At 35.9% G+C, this 19,164-nt stretch overlaps 1 protein-coding gene across 1 annotated transcript; it reads left to right on the forward strand.

The window, feature by feature from the left end:
* Positions 1-1,866: 1,866 nt before the first annotated feature.
* Positions 1,867-14,723, forward strand: LOC128240522 (uncharacterized). The gene is made up of 11 exons (XM_052957181.1): positions 1,867-1,942; positions 4,315-4,441; positions 5,469-5,828; positions 6,058-6,211; positions 7,269-7,439; positions 7,775-7,933; positions 9,498-9,671; positions 9,925-10,052; positions 10,820-10,916; positions 12,837-13,001; positions 13,291-14,723. The coding sequence occupies exons 2-11, from the start codon at positions 4,316-4,318 to the stop codon at positions 13,545-13,547; spliced, it is 1,791 nt and encodes a 596-aa protein (XP_052813141.1). The 5' UTR covers positions 1,867-1,942; position 4,315; the 3' UTR covers positions 13,548-14,723.
* Positions 14,724-19,164: the final 4,441 nt, after the last annotated feature.

The following is a 19,164-nucleotide window of genomic DNA, read 5'->3' on the forward strand; positions in this document are numbered from 1 at the left end:
AAGCAGGAAAAATGTCAGTTGATTTGGTTTACAAATCTCTGTTTTGTGAATTCCCATAACACTTGTACTCAATTACTTCCGTGTAAAATCGTTGTCTTAAACTTGCGGCATATTGCGAAAATCTCAAGGAAGCTCTTTTGTCTGCGCCGACATAATTCTTCTGTTTAAGTGTCCCACTTAACCCTTAAGCTGCTGATGGCGATTTTAAAGGCTTTGCAAACAGCTTGGAACCAGACCAGACGCCGAGTAACTCGGCGCCTGGTCAGGTTCCAAGCTGTTTGCCACTCAGTCAATATATCCCCAAAGTTTTAAGTAAATTGAAAGAAATTTAGAATAAACCAGACGACATTTTTGAGCAGACGACAATTTACCCAGCATGCAAAGGGTTAAGATGGAGTAAAACACGCATTAATGCTTTAACGCACGTTCAAAGGATGCAACATTCTTGTAAAAAAGCAACAAATACGCACTCAATTGGTCTGCCTTTCGACGAACATTGGAATATACTTTTTACCCCAAATATTGGTTAAAACTCCATAATCTCAGAATGTTTAACCTTTCAATAAAAAATGCAGGTCAGCTATAATTAAACTTGCCAATACACTGGATACGGTGTTATGAAACATATATATTACATAAATGTCCATGAGAAAAGAGTGTTTGTTTTGTTTGTGTTAACTTGCAAAAATCGCCTTTTTAGTAAACAAAACCCATAGTTCCTCATTCTCTGGGCACGGCGGCCATCTTGAAATCCACAGGACCCTAGCCAGGGCATTGTCCTGGACCCAGCGGGGGCCGTGGGAGCCCCCTCGCCCCAAACTAACTTTTCAGTATTTTTTAAATTCTTAACTCTCACCCTTGATTCTTGCAAATATTCCATTAATAAATCCTGGATTCATGGTTGTGATTTCATCATACTCGCACATTTGTGGCCTTTCCCAATCTCTAAGGACACTCTACGATTTTTCACGAATACATCTGGATATATAGCGGCTTTTAAAATGTCTTGTTATGAAGCTTGCTTTAAATATTGCGCCACAGTATGTAACCGTGTTTTTGGATATATAGCTGCATTTATACCGTCTGGCTGCGGAGTTTGCTTTAAATATGGCACCACGGCATGTACCTGAGTATTCGCTATCAAAATCAACGGTCAAGTCAGGTTTGTTTAATCCATAATAAGGTTAAAGAAATGCAGACTAGATACAACAGGTTTATTAAATTTTAAAAAAAGATACAGCAAAATCTTTTGTTCTTTACAGACTCTGAAAACACGTGTCATATAGTCTCTGTTTAAAGCTGCACTCTCACAGACTAACTTTCGGTGTTTAATGGCTAAAATCGCTACCATATCGCTTATTAAGAAAACCATGACATTTTCAGCAATTTTCAAACAATTGAGATCCGTAATACTGTGCGTCTTATATGTCTTGATTAAAGGTTGATTCTGAGATAAAAAATATTATAATGTCAAAACAAAGAGCATCTTTAATAATATATAGTTTAATTTTACAACTCAAAACTGTGTCCCAAGAAATAAAAGAAATTACCACGGCTAAAACAATATAAGATCGACGAAGACACTTATAGTGATGATCAAGTGATGTGAGCCTAAAGCCTGTTAATTTACAGTTATATAAATAATGATTTCTAATGCTGATAAGCTGTTGCTGAATTTCAGCTAGTTTAAATGCGTTGAACTGTGTTACTCAACATCCTTGAACGTGTTTTGTAGATAAACATTCTGCAAACTGCTGCAGTGTGCAAGAAATGCGGCATTTAAAATATAAACAAACGTGGGCTGATGCTCGAAATAGCTGCTTATATAAGAGTGCTGGTGCATCCCAGCTATCAGAAACGCGGAGATCTGCTTGCTTAACCATTTGGAAAAGTGCAGAAGTGGATTAAGTAAAAGCGTGGTAATCATTTCCATTGGGATAAGGTATGTCAATTTTTATGTATATATATTCATATATATATTAATTATGCATACATTTTGTTAATAACGTTACTAGTAAGGTACATATATAATAGCCACGGTTACTTTCTCACTCGTTCCCACAGCTAAGTTATCCCTTGACCATGAGTTACGTCGTGACAACTACTTAAGTACTCGATTTAACGACTTATTTTGCTGTGGCCACGATTTTCCCTGGACTTAGTTTGTTTGTTTGTTTGTATGTTTGTTTGTTTGTTTGTTTGTATATTCATTTGCAATATTTGCATTTTACATAAAAAATAATTCTCGTACAATCACGGGGCCAGCGATACAAAAATACTGAGACGATGATACAAATTACTGCATGAAATACAACTACATGTAGACAGTAATATCAACAGTGAAACCAGGTAACAGATGTCTGCTTAGTTTGTAAAGTTTCTGAAGCCAGGGGCTAAATTCATCAGCAAACCTTAGTAACAGAGATGTCAAGTTAGTTTGTATTGTTTGTAAACCGGGGGCCGTATATAACAGACTACCCAAGTAACAGAGAAGTCTGTTTTGTAATGTTTGTGAAACCAAGGGCCATATTTGACTGTTAATCCAGGTAACAGAGAGGTCCACTAAGTTTGTAGTGTTTCAGAACGCGGAAACCATATTCAAAAGTCAAACAAGGTAGCAGAGAGTTCTGCTTAGTTTGTAATGTTTGTTAAACCAGGGGTCATACTCAACAGTCAACCAAGGTAGCAGAGAGGTCTGCTTAGTTTGTAATGTTTGTTAAACCAGGGGTCGTACTCAACAGTCAACCAAGGTAGCAAAGAGTTCTGCTTAGTTTGTAATGCTTGTTAAACCAGGGTTCGTACTCAACAGTCAACCAAGGTAGCAGAGAGGTCTGCTTAGTTTGTAATGTTTGTTGAACCAGGGGTCATACTCAACAGTCAACCAAGGTAGCAGAGAGGTCTGCTTATTTTTTAATGTTTTTTTAAACCATGGACCGTCTTCAGCAGTCAACCAAGGAAAAAGAATAGTCTGCTTATATTGTAATGTTTGTGAAATAAGGGTCCGTTTTCAACAGTCAATCCATGTCAAAGGGAATATTGTGAGCATCTCGTTTAAGTGTTTGTTTGGCCTTAACCTGGTGACTTAGGGCATTCGTTATAATGTAGCTACTGAGCTTGTCCCCTTAAGTTTACATAGTATTGATTGACGAATACATGTGAAATGCACAATACAATATGCAGTGAGTATTCATATATTAACTCATTCAGGATTGTGGAATATGAGTAAGCTTTTTTTCTAACCGTTTGTGCTGGAATCTTTGCTTTGAATTTGTGGAAAAGTGCCAGAACATGGATAAATAAAAAGCAATTTTACAATTTGCATATTTGACGAGAATTATTTGCGGGTTTATTTGCGGGTGTATGTAATCATGGTTAATAAGACATTGCAAACACATATTGACATCAAAATAACTAATCATGGTTCAAAAACACATTGCAAACACATATTGACATCAAAATAACTAATCATGGTTCAAGAATACATTGCAAGCACATATTGACATTAAAATAACTAATCATGGTTCAAGCACATATTGACATCATTTTTTATGTGTTCAGTGAAATAATTAACACACGTATGGATTAAATATTTATTTTCGATCATCTTTACATCTCTATTGCTAGATATGATGTAATAAGAGAGATGCTCGTCTTTTGAAATTACAATTATGATAAAAAATAACATCATATTCAATGATCGTACATTTTAGTAAAACAACTAACAAAATTAGTTGTATACATCATAATGCACCAGTCAATTGTAACCACAGCCCCAAGGTCCGGGGATATACCGGGGATAGCGGGGGAAATGGTCCGTGTTTATAACTTCCAGGTGGCCCTACAGTGCCAAGGAAAAGCGGTGGTTTTGTTTTCGCCCCAAAAATAGTGGGGAATCGACCGTGGCTTTGTGCCGGGCAATATCCGTTCTTTTAACGGGGTTTCTCCGCGTTTTAGCTAGGCTTTACCCGGAGTTTAACGAGATCTAGCAAGATATTAAAAAGGTGGCACCTCATCCTGATTATCTCCGACTTTGAAAGGAGTCAGTTTCAAATAACCGGACGTCCCCAGGGAGCGGGTGCATTACGCAGGAATTGTACTAGCAGTTTGTCCCCGCAGATCGGGGATTTTTACCTGGTATTGGCTGGACGTAAGGTCAAATTGCCCGCTATTCCCCGAACCTGGGGGGCGAGGCTACAATTGGTGCATAATGTAGTTATATGTTAAGACAACCGTTACGATATAAATCAATCACATTAAACGAACTGTTACTTTTCTTGTTTGAACAATATAGTTTTATAAATGTCATGTTTACAGAATGATTTGGTTACGTTCATACATTGTTGTGGTGGCGTTGATGATAACGACATGTGGTGCAGACAGATTGGCAAGATTGGAACGCCAAATGAAACTGGTGAAAGGCTTTCAGTCATTCGTTGAGTTAGTAAGTATATTTTTGACTTATAATTGTATACTTCTGTTAAGGTCAATATGTAGTGTTGGTTATTGTTCGGACGCAAAAATTATACTTCTGTTCGCAGTCATTATTTACTCTTGCTACCCTATCAAATGATAGTGACTGAGGACGCTTATTTGACAGTTCTAAATGATGGTACAAAGATATTGTTCATTTATATACCTCTGTCCAGGTCACCATGTCGTTTAGCTGACCTGTCACGTGATGTTGAAATAGGACGATAGTTTGATAGTACTAGATAAATGCGTAAGGTACAAAGTTTCATTCTAAACTTCTATTGAGGTCAATATATAGTTTTACTGACCTGTCACCTAGTATAGCCTGAGAACGATAGTTTAATAGTCGTACATAATGGCGTAACGTATATAGTATCATCCTATATTTCTGTTGAGGTCAATATGAAGATTAATGACTAGTTACGTGATATTGACAGAGAACGTTAGCTAAGTAGTCCTACATAATGGTATAAGGTATAAAGTACCACCCTATACTTCCAATGAGGACACTTTGTCGATTTTCTGACCTTTCACGTGATATTGACCGAGGACGCTAGTTTGGTAGTCCTACATCATGGTGTAAGGTATAAAGTACCACCCTATACTTCCAATGAGGACACTTTGTCGATTTTCTGACCTTTCACTTGATATTGGCCGAGGACGCTAGTTTGGTAGTCCTACATAATGGCGTAAGATGTAAGATATACAGTTTCGTCATATATTTCTGTTGAGGTCATTATGTAGATTTACTCACTTGTAATATTGACCAAAGACGCTTGCTTCACTTTACTATATAATGACGGTTGGTAAAGATAATATAATTAGATTGTTAACATGATCACCATGCTTAATTAGATCGTATGATTTTGTAACATATTTAAGTATGGTGTCGTAATAAACGACTCCTCTCTGTTTGCACTTCGGCTTTGCTACAAAATCAGTTAGAGTTATCGTACAGTGCAATACCTGTATTCCACGGGGTATTGTTCTCGTTTCAGAGATTGGACGCACTTGAAGGAGATTTTGGCACATTAACTAAGAGGGTTTCCAATCTTGAATCTCTTGTAACCTCGTTCGATAACGATACAGGGGACGCTGAAAGTGGCAGTTCAAGGACCGGGAATACTGAAGCCAAACTACATACAGAACCAGAACTAAACGACATCAAAAACGCGCTCACAATGTATAAACATTCCTTTGAAAAACATAAAAAGGAATTAATCGATGTAAATTATGCGGTCAACGACACATTGTCAGCGTTTCTTTCGAACGCTTCAAAAACTGTTGACACATTAGTCAACACTGTCAGTGACCATATAAGAAACAGCACTGATAATATATCAGCTTCTTTGGAAAAGGTAAGCGAAACATTAGTGGGTGGGTATTGCGCTCTACGATATATTTTACATACTTGAGCATTAACAATGACTTAACAATTCTGAAGTTAAGACTGATATGGTCATGCACTTTAAGGGAAAAACATGGAAACAAAAAAACATGTTTGCTTTACATTCACATGCTCTTGAATATATCGCTGATAAAACAGATATTCTTCAACACATATTCTTTAAAACAATTACATTTCAGAACGTCTATGCAACACGGGTACATGTCAAAAACGAAACGGTTCAGCAAGAAAAAAAAGTTGAAGAGCTAATAGGCAGAGCAAATGAAGTTGTTGGCATCATTGATGAGCAGAGATCTACAATAGAAGACGGTATAATGGTCACCATCAGGGGGCGTAAGTATCTTGTAGCTAACGTGAGGATATTAACTCAGGCGTGTTTAAAGCTATAACATTTTCTGAATATAATTACCTATAATAACTGCTTTTATGTCCATAAGGAAGCAGAAGAGGCTCAAAAATGTCAGCCAATGTGTTTGATAAGCAGTGAAACGATAAATGTACTTTGAAGTGTGTTCCTTTCCTAAATAAAGTGAATTTACATGCCATAACGTTATTTTATATACGATATGCATAAAACAGTATGCAATGTTCGTATCATGTGAATAAATCAATGAATGGAGAAAACGACACAAACACATTTTTCTGGAGCTAATGATTGAAATGTTATAACACCCTATAATATTTATTATGCGTGTGTAGGATTTTTTACGCCAAGTGCTACATGCTACGATTAGAACTTATTTATGGCCCTCAATGTTTTACCGACCTGTATCAGCTCAACCTAACACTATTACGATCAAAAGTCATGTTGGTAGATCTGCATTTCTAAAATAGCACCGATAAAAAATACATCAGCCGCCATCTTTATACGATTTTTATATACTGAACGAGCTATATCAAAGTAATCGAGGAAATCGTTGTTTTAAGAGAAAATACCTCAATAGCGCACAACTTGTTTATCAATATACCGATGAATACCACACATTTTACAGCGTTGACGACAAATACCAAGGATAGCTTCTTTTAAAAATATAGCCAGAATTTAAATCGTACTTCTCTAATTGTGTAACCTTTTTTTAAATATGTGCAAATACGTGTTATCGCATGTCCTAGACCGCTCATAAGATTAAAACGCTGCTGCCACCAACCATGCGCCTACAAACTTTCAAATGACTCACAAAGACAAGCCATATAACTAACAACTAGTCCAAGCACTTGCGTATCTCCGCCGCCTTAAATACTGTTTTATTTCTCTTTCTAATTCAAATTTCCTAGAATGACTTGTCTGCAAGGTCCGAATGTTCTCAGTTATGTAACAGGGACAGAAGAGTTAGTTACTTTATCGGCGTTGCACAACCGCCTTTTAATATAGTTATATTCCTCTATCCAGTTCACATTACCTGGAGTGACTGGTCTGCATGGTCCGACTGTTCTAAGTCATGTGACAAGGGCAGAAGAAGTAGACACAGGTCATGTTATGTTCCTCCCACTTTTACTGATGGCATTTGCAATGGTGATGATACAGAAACAGAGGAATGCGTCATTCACGAGTTTTGTTCATGTAAGTACGTTGCGATAAATTCATAAGATACATATTCTCTCAACCGTAAATACTTCAATACAGTATATTACAAAACACTCTCTGTTTGTGTCTTGAAGGCTCTTCATGTTATTTGTGAGCGTACAAAGAAACTTAACAGCTGTGTATAGCAGATCATACGAGTATCAGTTCAAACATGTAGCTAATAATCTGAAATGGACACGAAGTTTTAAGTGAACTTTAAGAAGAAAAAAAGGTTAATTACAGTAAACTACAAGTATTTCTAAACGTATTCTAAAAAACAACTTAAAAAGGAAGAAGTCAAACGGCACACTTGATATATTTTTCGTTCTAAGATTTGAGTGAATGGTCACCATGGTCCCGATGTTCCCGAACATGTAACAATGGAACAATGACGAGAAACAGAACATGCCATACTCCAGCTTCTCTCACCGCTACTTGCCAAGAAAATATAACTGAGAGTCAGACATGCCTAACGTCATTGGAATGTCCAGGTAGCCTTTACTGTTTATATTGCATATTGTCTGTAAATATTATCGGCAATGAAATAATTATTTAAATGAATATTTATTTCATATGGAACTAAATAAAGTAAAAGGCTACAGATAGTAAAGTTAAAGCAAAAAGGTCTACAGGAATATGAAATGAAGTTTACGCACACAGACATTGGTTCTCTGATAAATATGATAAAGAGAAAAAACACCGATAAGAACCGACCCCGTAACACCGGATGAGATCGCAATTGTTACAGTTATGGTCCGTGTCGGTTCGACTGTGTAATAGGACGGGATAGTTACCGTAACAGTTAAGTAACGCCCCGGATCGTCTGTGTAACTGGTCGGGATCGTTTGCCCTGTGTCATCTGTATTACTGGACAAAGTCTTTACCGTTAAAGTTAAGGTCTGACCCGTGTCCTCTGTGTTACTGGACGACATCGTTACCGTTTAAGTTAAGGGCCGCCCGCGTCGAGGTCGTTACAGTTAGAGTTAAGGTCCGTCCCTATTCTTCTGTGTTACTGTACGAGTTCGTTACTGTTAGAGTTAAGGTCCGTCCCTGGTTCTCTGTGCTACTGGACAAGGTCGTTTCTGTTAATCTAAATTCCCGTTCTCTGCGTGTATTTTTGCTCTGTATCTTAAGAGTTACCCACCCCCCACCCCCGTGTACATTTAAACAGTTGTTGTATGTATTATGTAGACAGAAAAGAATGCATTGCTGCCATGTCATTGTTTCTCGATTGAAAATGGTATTAGTTGGATTCTCTTGGGTATGCGTGATCAGGAATGTCACACAAAAATCTTGCCAATGTCTCCCGAATGAGATATGTATTTACCAAGACTATCAAATCATAAAAGCATTATTTTAGATGGAAATTTGAAAGGAAGGGCTGAAATGAATATATAAATGCTGAAATGTTTATTTCATGTTCAGTTTTGACAATTAAGTATTTTTATTGCCTGAATTGGAATATGTCGGTAGTTTTAGATTTCTTCTCTGACGAACATTTTTACGCCATATCTAAATGGTAATTACTACAAACGAATGACTAGTGTAAAGATTAACTATTATTAAAAACAACTCTGGGTTTGAAAAGATAAATAGTTAATACTTTAAAGAGTGGACTCCGGGAAAAGTAATGGCTAGCAAATAAAGTTATAGAAGGTTATGGTATAAATATCGACGAATGAAATTGTAGATTAAATACGATATAACCTTTTTTTAACACTTTCCCATTTAATACATATACACACACGAACGAACGCACGAACGCACGCATGCCCGCACACATACACATACATACATTAAATTAAAAAGGACACAAGTCAACATCAAAATATAATTATACATTAGGTGACGCTATTTTATGATTGTCCTTTCAAACTAACATAACTTTAATGCTTTCTGTTGATGACTAATGGGTTCTATGAGCAACACCTAGCACCTGCCATGTCTTTTGCGGTAAAGCAGTATACAAAAAGCTCCCGATCATGCTCCACAATCCGTCCAAATAATGGCAGAAATATTTTCTTGTAAAATGCAATATTATGTTATAACCACCAGTGGATGGTCAATGGTCTTTGTGGTCGACATGGAGCAACTGTTCCGTGTTCTGTGGTGACGGCGTGGTGACCCGAAACCGATCATGTTCCAATCCAAGTCCACTTAATGGAGGGAGAGTTTGCCCGGGACAAGACATTTTAACAAAACCATGCAACTTGCGGCCTTGTATTAAATGTAAGTATCATTCGTTAATACAAATGTAATACTCGTTGGTTATTTCGTTGTATTTTCATTACATGGTAAGCTTCAACGATTTTGTTACCAGAGCTTTTTGCAATTAAGACGAAATGTGTATATGTTAATTTCAATGCAAAACATGTGCTTAAATATATATAATTATGCCAGGACTCGAGCTTACATTCTTATTTGCGGCAATATCGCAGTACATAATTTAATAAAGACACTTTTGGAATCATGTACTCACCAGATGACTGCAGCGATGTATTAAAACTGGGTTTGTCACGTGGTTCGGGTGTGTACAGAATCACGCTCTGGAACACGGACAAGGAAGTGGATGTTTACTGCGATATGGATACCGATGGTGGTGGGTGGACGGTTAGTATGATGGTGTTTATAAAATTGTTGCGATAATCAAATAAGTTGAATGACCAATACATCTTTAATCTATTCGAAACATACATGCAAAGCGTTTCTCTTGTTTATGGCATTTGGCAAACATTTGTACATACTTATGCCTTTTATATGCCTTTCGACCAAATCAAAATGAATATTAAAGTTTTTTGTGGAATATAACATAACTGTTAAGGAATACTGTTGTTAAAGGTATTTGAGGCATAAATAGAAAAAAAGCTAATAATATATAATGCACTCGAACTTTGCATAATCAAGCTGTTTGACACATAAACGGTAATGAAAGGCAATGTTCAAAGCCCAAACCTAGCGAAAAATAATCATACTCTTTCAGAAATTATATACATATATATTAACTAGTAATTACGTTGAATGTACACGGGGATTTTTCCCTGAAAATATGAAATATATTTGACACTTATATATGGAGAGATTAAGCTATATACTGTATTTCACCCATTATGAAGTATAAATATTATTTAAAATGATTATTAGAATATATGTGTAGGAAATGTTCCCACAACGACCTGTCAATTTTGATTCAGCCTTACATAGGTGAACAGTGTTTTAAATGTCAACTTACCCCAGGAAATGAGTCATGTGGATCAATGTTTTTCGTGACCACTTCAAAACAGTCTTGCTGGATTTTATAGCCAATACAATGTCCGGAATTTCTCATATATTTACCAAATGTAATTCAATAGATTTTAAACATTGACTATTTTCTATAGGTGTTTCAAAGACGCTTGGATGGGTCTGTTGACTTCAACAGGAGATTTGTGGAGTACGAGCAGGGTTTTGGCTCACTGGATGGTGAATTTTGGATGGGTAAGTTCTTACGATATCGGAACCTTCTCCATAGATAAAGGCAAATTTAGTGCTGGTCTTCGTTTTAAATAAACTACACTTCTGCATATCAAAAAAGGCGACAAATTCTTAAGCATCCCAACAGCTTGACGGAAGTTAAATGTGTTTACTTTCACACAAGTATTTTGAAATGTGCGTTTATATATCTAATTATATGTTATCTTGCGTGATAATGTGCGAATATACCTAAATCGAGAGTTCAGTTTTACGTTGTTTGTTTATTTGTATATAAGAGTATAGAAAATGTTGCTTCAAACAAGATTAAGGTTAGAGCGATAAGCCGAAGCTTGCCAGTTTACGATGAACTACCGAAAATGTCCATAATTCCCTGAGGGCCTAAGGGTTCGAGGGAGATCATCACATACTTGTGATCAGCAACCAATCACAAACATCTTAAAAACGTGTATGTGTTATTTCCGGCCATGATGTCATATTTTATTTAAATGGTTGTATAAAAATGTACTGTATATATAATTTACCTTACGGTTTATATTTCGATGGATCTGTACATTGCTTTCGGAACTTGAGTATAAGGCCTGCAGTCTAAAAAAATGTCTTTCCCATTTTCTGTCGTGAATTCCGTCGTCGGTCACGCTATCCTTTCAAAACCGTACAGCAAGTAGCACCGAATACGAAAGTTTTCGTCAGTAAGGCGACGTTTACATTGACATGTTTGCTTTAACTAAAACAAAACTAATGAAATAATTGAGACACTTGCTATATACGATTCGTTTAAACGTTAGCAACATGTTACATTTTTTCAGTGGACGTTTTCGTCTGCACTTTAAACTGGCCAACCTACATGTATCAGAGAACCCCCACAATTGCTTGGTCCCCCGGAGACTTGCCCTTTCCACTTGCATCGCCCCCTTCCTTGCTGCTTGACATAATACAAAAAAAAATATTTTTTGCTGTATAAAAATAACCCCCTATACAACCTAGAATTACGAAAACACGTGTACAAGCGGCTTTAATGCTAGCCGCTTAGTTATGAAAACCAACTGACCATTACCATAGTTGACAATATTCGGATATGCTTCGACCATCACTATACATGGTGGTAATCGTTATTACGTTTTATTCCGATATGAAACAAATCAATATTTTGAAACATGAACTTTGAGGGTGAAAAACAGCTTATCCGTGATAATGCTCTAATTCTTTCTAACAACGAATTAATAAAAGCTAAAATGGCGGCAATTTTCTTTTAACTGCACTTTGCAAAGCACATGCGTTAATGTACTTGCCGGTTGTTGCAGAAATGCCGAGCAAGCACCGGCCAACCGTATAATAACGTTAGAAGTCGCATACCTCAGTATCATTAGTGTGTACATATATCAATATCATAAGTGTGTACATACCTCAATATCATAAGTGTGTACATACCTCAATATCATAAGTGTGTACATACATTAATATCATTAGTGTATACATACATCAATATCATTTGTGTGTACTAACCTCAATGTTTTCAGTGTAATTCATTTTAATATCAATGGTGTTTAATTACTTCAAAAACATTAGTGTGCACGTACCTTAATATCACTAGTGTTAACCTACCTCAATGTCATTAGTACGTACATACCGCAATCGCAATTGTGCATACATACCTCAATATAATGAGTCTGTACATATCTCAATATCATAAGTGTGTTCATGCCTAAATATCTGAGTGTGTAAAATACCTCATAATATCAGTGTAACTTGCCTCAATTTCATTAATGTATTTTTACCTCTTTATCATTGGTATGTACATACCTTTACATAATTATATAATTAGTGTGTACAAACCTCAATATTATTTTTTTTATAACCTTAATATGTTTAGTGTGTACATGCCTTAATATCATTAGTGTAACCTAAATGTATCTATTTGTACAGGTCTTGGTCTTCTTCACTCCGTTACAAGCCGGGCTAACATGACCTTACGTATGGACGTGAGTTTACCAAACGGAACTACTGGATTTGACGAGTACTCGGGGTTTTATATTTCTCCACCAGACCAATACAACTTCAATGTTGACAGGAGGATCAACTCAGCAGGAAGTATGTTGCTACGAGGACGTGGTAGACAGATCAAATACGTCTGGATACGATTTTAATAATGATATGCCCATTAATTCGTCTCATACATGCATCTAGTATCCCACCTCCATAATACTTAATATTTTTGAATACAGTTGAACGTTTATAGCGCAAACTTATAAACCTTTAAATATCTATTTGTAATAGGTTTAGTTATTTATATAATCCTTATATTGTTAATTAACCTCAAACCCCTTTCTAGTTTTTATATGATACTGATATCAATTGGGGTAACCCGGTATATTTACAGTGTCCGGTTCCTATCTTCTCTCCGACATCGGTGATGATAGGGATTTCAACCATCAACCGTTTTCAACATACGATAGGGACGTGGACAAGTGGTTGTCTGGCAACTGTGCCCGAAACTATGGAGGAGGCTGGTGGTACAATTACTGCACGTACAGTAACCTGAATGCACAGTACAATAGTGGCGGGTTTTATTACTATTCCTTCCAAAGATACACAACGTTGAAGACGTCAGCTATAATGCTACGATTGAGTAATTAAGATTCAACCGCAGTATTTTAATGCATTTAATAATGGTTTGTGAGTTCATTTAAATAGTGTTGCGGAATTATGAACTTGATGCTATGTTTTAAACACAATCAACTATTTTAAGCATTTAAGGTAAACATACCCGCCTTTTCCTAAAGCTATGGAATGTGCAAATTGATTGCTAACTCAAACATGTTTGTGTTTGTGAAGTTAGTGATAGTTCAAATCATTTACATAACTCTTTCATAGACAGCAAAAGGCAACACGCGGATAAATTATTTGAATTATTTTGCCCAATATCTCGAGGTAAAGAAAATTTGCCTCGTTTTTTATTATTTTGGTAGACTTGTTTTAGTAATCATTTATTACAATTCATCGGCAGAATATTCCTGACTTATCAGTTTAATATCAAATTGTCTAGGATATAGACGATCTCACTTAGTAGTCATTTAATACGAAATAGTAAAGAAGTTTTATTATTATCGTATTGTATGGCCACGAAGTAAGGTTCTAGTTACAGCATTAATATTTATTTGCCAATTTACAGCGCTATTGAGTACGTAACGTCACTCGGTTTCGATATTTATTACGCTATTTATGTATTGCAGGATTGATGTCATTATTTGGGGTATGAACGCAGTTGGGTTGGTTTTATGTGTGGAGTACGATGATGACATCTATCACGCAATTCATAACTTAAATAAAATACATTATTTCGTTATTTCTTTCAAGAACTGTTGAAAAAATTCTTAATTTTATTTAAGAAAACCTGACAGTATTTATTTTATCTATTTTGTAAATAGACCGAATCGACCGTAAGCGGAAACAGTTTACTATATTACGTCACAATAACGTGGAAAATATAGAGTACTTCAAAAATCATTTTTATACGCCAAAATTGAAACGCTTATGGCATCATGTTTTTATCATTTCATCAATTAACACTTTCTAACACAAGTTTTTCGTGGCCTTCTGGCACATTACAAACAATAACAAGATAAAGACGCTGATTCGCAATCCGAATATATCCAACGTTTATCGCAAAATATTCGCAATTGGTGCAAGTCAGTTCAATTGAGAAATGGAAGTAGAGGTGTAAATATGTAATAATGGTGACATCATTTATTATATGAATATAGTTACTGGATACAAACTTGTACCTAGTTATGAGAGGGTCTTTATCGAACGTGGAAGCATACACATTATTATTTTTATTATCAAATTGTTAATTATTGTTATTATTATTATTGTTAATATTGTTAACATTAATTGATATTTTTATTATTATTATTATTATTATTATTATTATTATTATTATTATTATTATTATTATTTTTATTATTATTATCATTATTATTATTATTATTATTATTATTATTATTATTATTATTATTATTATTATTATTATTATTATTATTATATCATAATGTGAATAGTTATTTTCCTAATATTTGATCTGTTTGGATATATGTTATATTAAACTAAGATGAAATGTTTTTTGTCACATTGGGTGTTTTGTTTCTGAAAGTTATTGAAAAAACTGCTTTTCATTTCAAATAAAATCGACCTAAAAATAGAATTCTAAGGCTTCATGTTCTCTATAAAGTTGAGGAATGCTCATATATCCGTTAAAGTACCAAGTATCTTTCTTCATTTCTATGGATCAAAGCAACGAGGTTTTAAGTAGCTCTGCATTTAATGTGAACTTTGAATGATTTAATAGATCTAAGTGCCTCATTATATAATTACACTTAAGTTGTTAAATGTCATTTTAAATGTTTAAAAGTTCTAACTGCCTCATTCTATAATGACACTGAAGTTGTTAAATGTCATTTTAAATGTTTAAAAGTTCTAACTGCCTCATTATATAATGACACTTAAGTTTTTAAATGTCATTTTGAATGTATAAAAGTTCTAACTGCCTCATTAAATAATGTCACTTTAAATGCTTTAAGGCTTCAAGTGCATCTGTTTTAATGTCACATTGAATGTTTTAAGTGCCTCATTGTTCTAGGTCACTTTGAATATTTTAAGGTTCAAAAAGTCTTCTTGTGCAATGTCACTTAAAAGGTTTTAGAGATCAAATGCCTCTTTGAATGTTGTCGCTTTTGCTATTCATGCTTTGCTTTTGATATATATTAAATGTATGAAAACAAATGTTTGATGGTTATCTGACATACCCTTTGCCGGATACTGACAGATTCAAGTTGATATGCGTTTGCCGGATCCCGACCATTTGCCGGATCCTGACAAATTTATGTAGATACCTTTCGCCGAGTTCTGACAGTTTCGACTGCATGTGGTACAATATCAAAACAGCTCTCACAAGTTGCCTCCCTTTCTTTCACTGCCATCTAAAAGTTTTCTTAAACTTAACTGTTTGTCCATGTTTAATTGTTGTGGATGTACTTCGCTAGATAGACTGGTGTACACTATTTTGATACAGTAAACATTGGTATTTTGGGTTACAACAGTAACCACCTGTATTGTGCATAATCACAATTAAGACTCCTTTCTTTGGTTATCAAAGTAAGCACTTGTACCGTTGGCTATAACAGTAAACATTCGTATAGTTAATTATCACAGTAAACACTTTGGCTTTGGTAAGAACACGTATGTTTGTTAACCACAGTAAACACTCATATCTTAAGTTATTACAGTAAACATGATTTTCTTTGGTTATCACAGAGCACAGTAAGCACTTTTATCTTCTGTATAATATGTTCAGTTCAGAAGTGTTTAAAGTTACAAGTGCGGTGATACCACCTATATTCGTTTGAAATATAACATAAGCAACAACATGCCAATAAGTTCGTTAAAGGACTTTTGTCTTCAGAATGAGTGCGGTGAACATAGCATTTGTGTAAGCACAAACAACACGTACCAATGCAACTGTATTGACGACAGCCCTTTTGCTTACATTAAGGCATCAAGCGAGCAGTCTTAAGCAGGAACTGAACTCAAAACGCAAGGGCTGAACGGATTGAGAACAATATACAGCGGGCAGTCTTTGGCATGAACTAAAATCAACACACAAGGGCTCCTTAATCATAAAACGTACCGGGAAACATATATGATTCAAACGTCAAGTGTACAACCTATGATTAAAACCGAAAACCTCTTTTATAACTATGACCAATTCGCGTTTGTTTGCAAACAAAACTCAAAACGTTGTAAAAATCTGATATAAACGTTAGTTATTTAACACTGTATTGTTCAAAATGACTTGTCAAACACGGTTTTCCCAACTGTGTACTCGCCAAAATATACATACAGATTGTTCCGAAAAATGTGAAATAACCTGAGTAACATAAACAAATATTGCTGACCGTTTATCAGTGGTAACATATATTATTAAACTTAGACTGTACTGCTGCATGTTCAGAGGCTGTAACCAAGACATTCATATATACCCTATGCCATTCAGCAGGGTTTATGTTTAAACTTTTGGCTACTGAGCTTGTTCATGTAGTTTTACACATACGTTTTCAAACTAATACTGTATCGCTGACTGTTCATACGCTGTTACCTTGACATTCGTCATACTATATCGCTGACTGTTCATAGGCGGTAACAAAGACGGTAAACCTAAAACTGTATAGCTGACCGTTCACAGGCGGTAGCAAAGACAGTAAACCTAAAACTGTATAGCTGATCGTTCATAGGCGGTAACAAAGACAGTTTAACTATAACTATATGGCTGACCGTTCACAGGCGGTAACAAAGACATAAACCTAAATATGTATGCATATCGCTGACCGTTCATAGGCGGTAAAAAGACAATAACCTAAAACTGTATAGCTGACCGTTCATAGGCGGTAACAAAGACATTTTAACAAAAACTGTATGGCTGACTATTCATTTGCGGTATTCAAGCCCCATTACCTAAAACTGTACTGCAGACCGTTCATATGCTGTAGCCAAGACATTTAGCCTAAAATTGCATCGCTGACCGTTCGAAGGCGGTAAAAAAGACATAAACCTAAACATGTATGAATATCGCTGACCGTTCGTAGGCGGTAACAAAGACATAAACCTAAACATGTATGAATATCGCTGACCGTTCGTAGGCGGTAACAAAGACATAAACCTAAACATGTATGAATATCGCTGACTGTTCGTAGGCGGAAACAAAGACAAAAACCTAAACATGTATGGATATCGCTGACCGTTCATAGGCGGTAACAAGGACATAAACCTAAACATGTATGAATATCGCTGACCGTTCGTAGGCGGTAACAAAGATATAAACCTAAACATGTATGAATATCGCTGACCGTTCATAGGCGGTGACAAAGACAATAACCTATAACTGTACAGCTGACCGTTCATAGGCGGTAACAAAGACAACAAACTAAAACTAATTAGCTGACCGTTCATAGGCGATAACAAAGACAATAACCTAAAACTAATTAGCTTACCGTTCATAGGCGGTAACAAAGACAATAACCTAAAACTGTACAGATGACCGTTCATAGGCGGTAACAAAGACAATAACCTTAAACTGAATAGCTGACCGTTCATAGGCGGTAACAAAGACAATAACCTTAAACTGAATAGCTAACCGTTCATAGGCGGTAACAAAGACAATAACCTAAAACTGAATGGCTGACCGTTCATAGGCGGTAACAAAGACAATAACCTAAAACTGTATCGCTGACCGTTCATAGGCGGTAACAAAGACAATAACCTAAAACTGAATAGCTGACCGTTCATAGGCGGTAACAAAGACAATAACCTTAAACTGAATAGCTAACCGTTTATAGGCGGTAACAAAGACAATAACCTAAAAGTGAATGGCTGACCGTTCATAGGCGGTAACAAAGACAATAACCTAAAACTGTATCGCTGACCGTTCATAGGCGGTTACAAAGAAAATAACCTTAAATTGTACAGCTGACCGTTCATAGGCGGTAACAAAGACAATAACCTTAAACTGAATAGCTGGCCGTTCATAGGCGGTAACAAAGACAATAACCTAAAACTGAATAGCTCACCGTTCATAGGCGGTTACAAAGACAGTAACTTCAAACTGAATCGTTGACCGTTCATAGGCGGTGACAAAAACCAAAAACCTAAAACTGTATCGCTGACCATTCATATGCGGTAACAAACACAATAACCTTAAACTGAATAGCTGACCGTTCATAGGCGGTGACAAAGACAATAACCTTAAACTAAATAGCTGACCGTTCATAGGCGGTAACAAAGACAATAACCTAAACTGAATAGCTGACCGTTCGTAGGCGGTTACAAAGACAGTAACTTAAAACTGAATCGCTGACCGTGCATAGGCGGTGACAAAGGCAATAACCTAAAACATTATCGCCGACCGTTCAAAGGCGGTAACAAAGACAATAGCCTAAAACTGAATAGCTGACCGTTCATAGGCGGTTACAAAGACATTAACTTAAAACTGAATCGCTGACCGTTCATATGCGGTGACAAATACAATACCCTATAACTGTACAGCTGACCGTTCATAGGCGGTAACAAAGACAACAAACTAAAACTAATTAGCTGACCGTTCATAGGCGATAACAAAGACAATAACCTAAAACTAATAAGCTGACCGTTCATAGGCGGTAACAAAGACAATAACCTAAAACTGTATCGCTGACAGTTCATA

This window comes from Mya arenaria, chromosome 7 (genome assembly GCF_026914265.1).
Source record: "Mya arenaria isolate MELC-2E11 chromosome 7, ASM2691426v1".
Taxonomy (NCBI): Eukaryota; Metazoa; Mollusca; class Bivalvia; order Myida; family Myidae; genus Mya; species Mya arenaria.

Bases quoted from the DNA above. Each gene is read 5' to 3' on its own strand.
- LOC128240522 (XM_052957181.1), top strand. From the start codon at position 4,316: ATGATTTGGTTACGTTCATACATTGTTGTGGTGGCGTTGATGATAACG. The intron at 7,934-9,497 runs GTAGCCTTTACT...TATAACCACCAG, and splicing joins AACGTCATTGGAATGTCCAG to TGGATGGTCAATGGTCTTTG. The intron at 13,002-13,290 runs GTATGTTGCTAC...GTATATTTACAG, and splicing joins GAGGATCAACTCAGCAGGAA to TGTCCGGTTCCTATCTTCTC.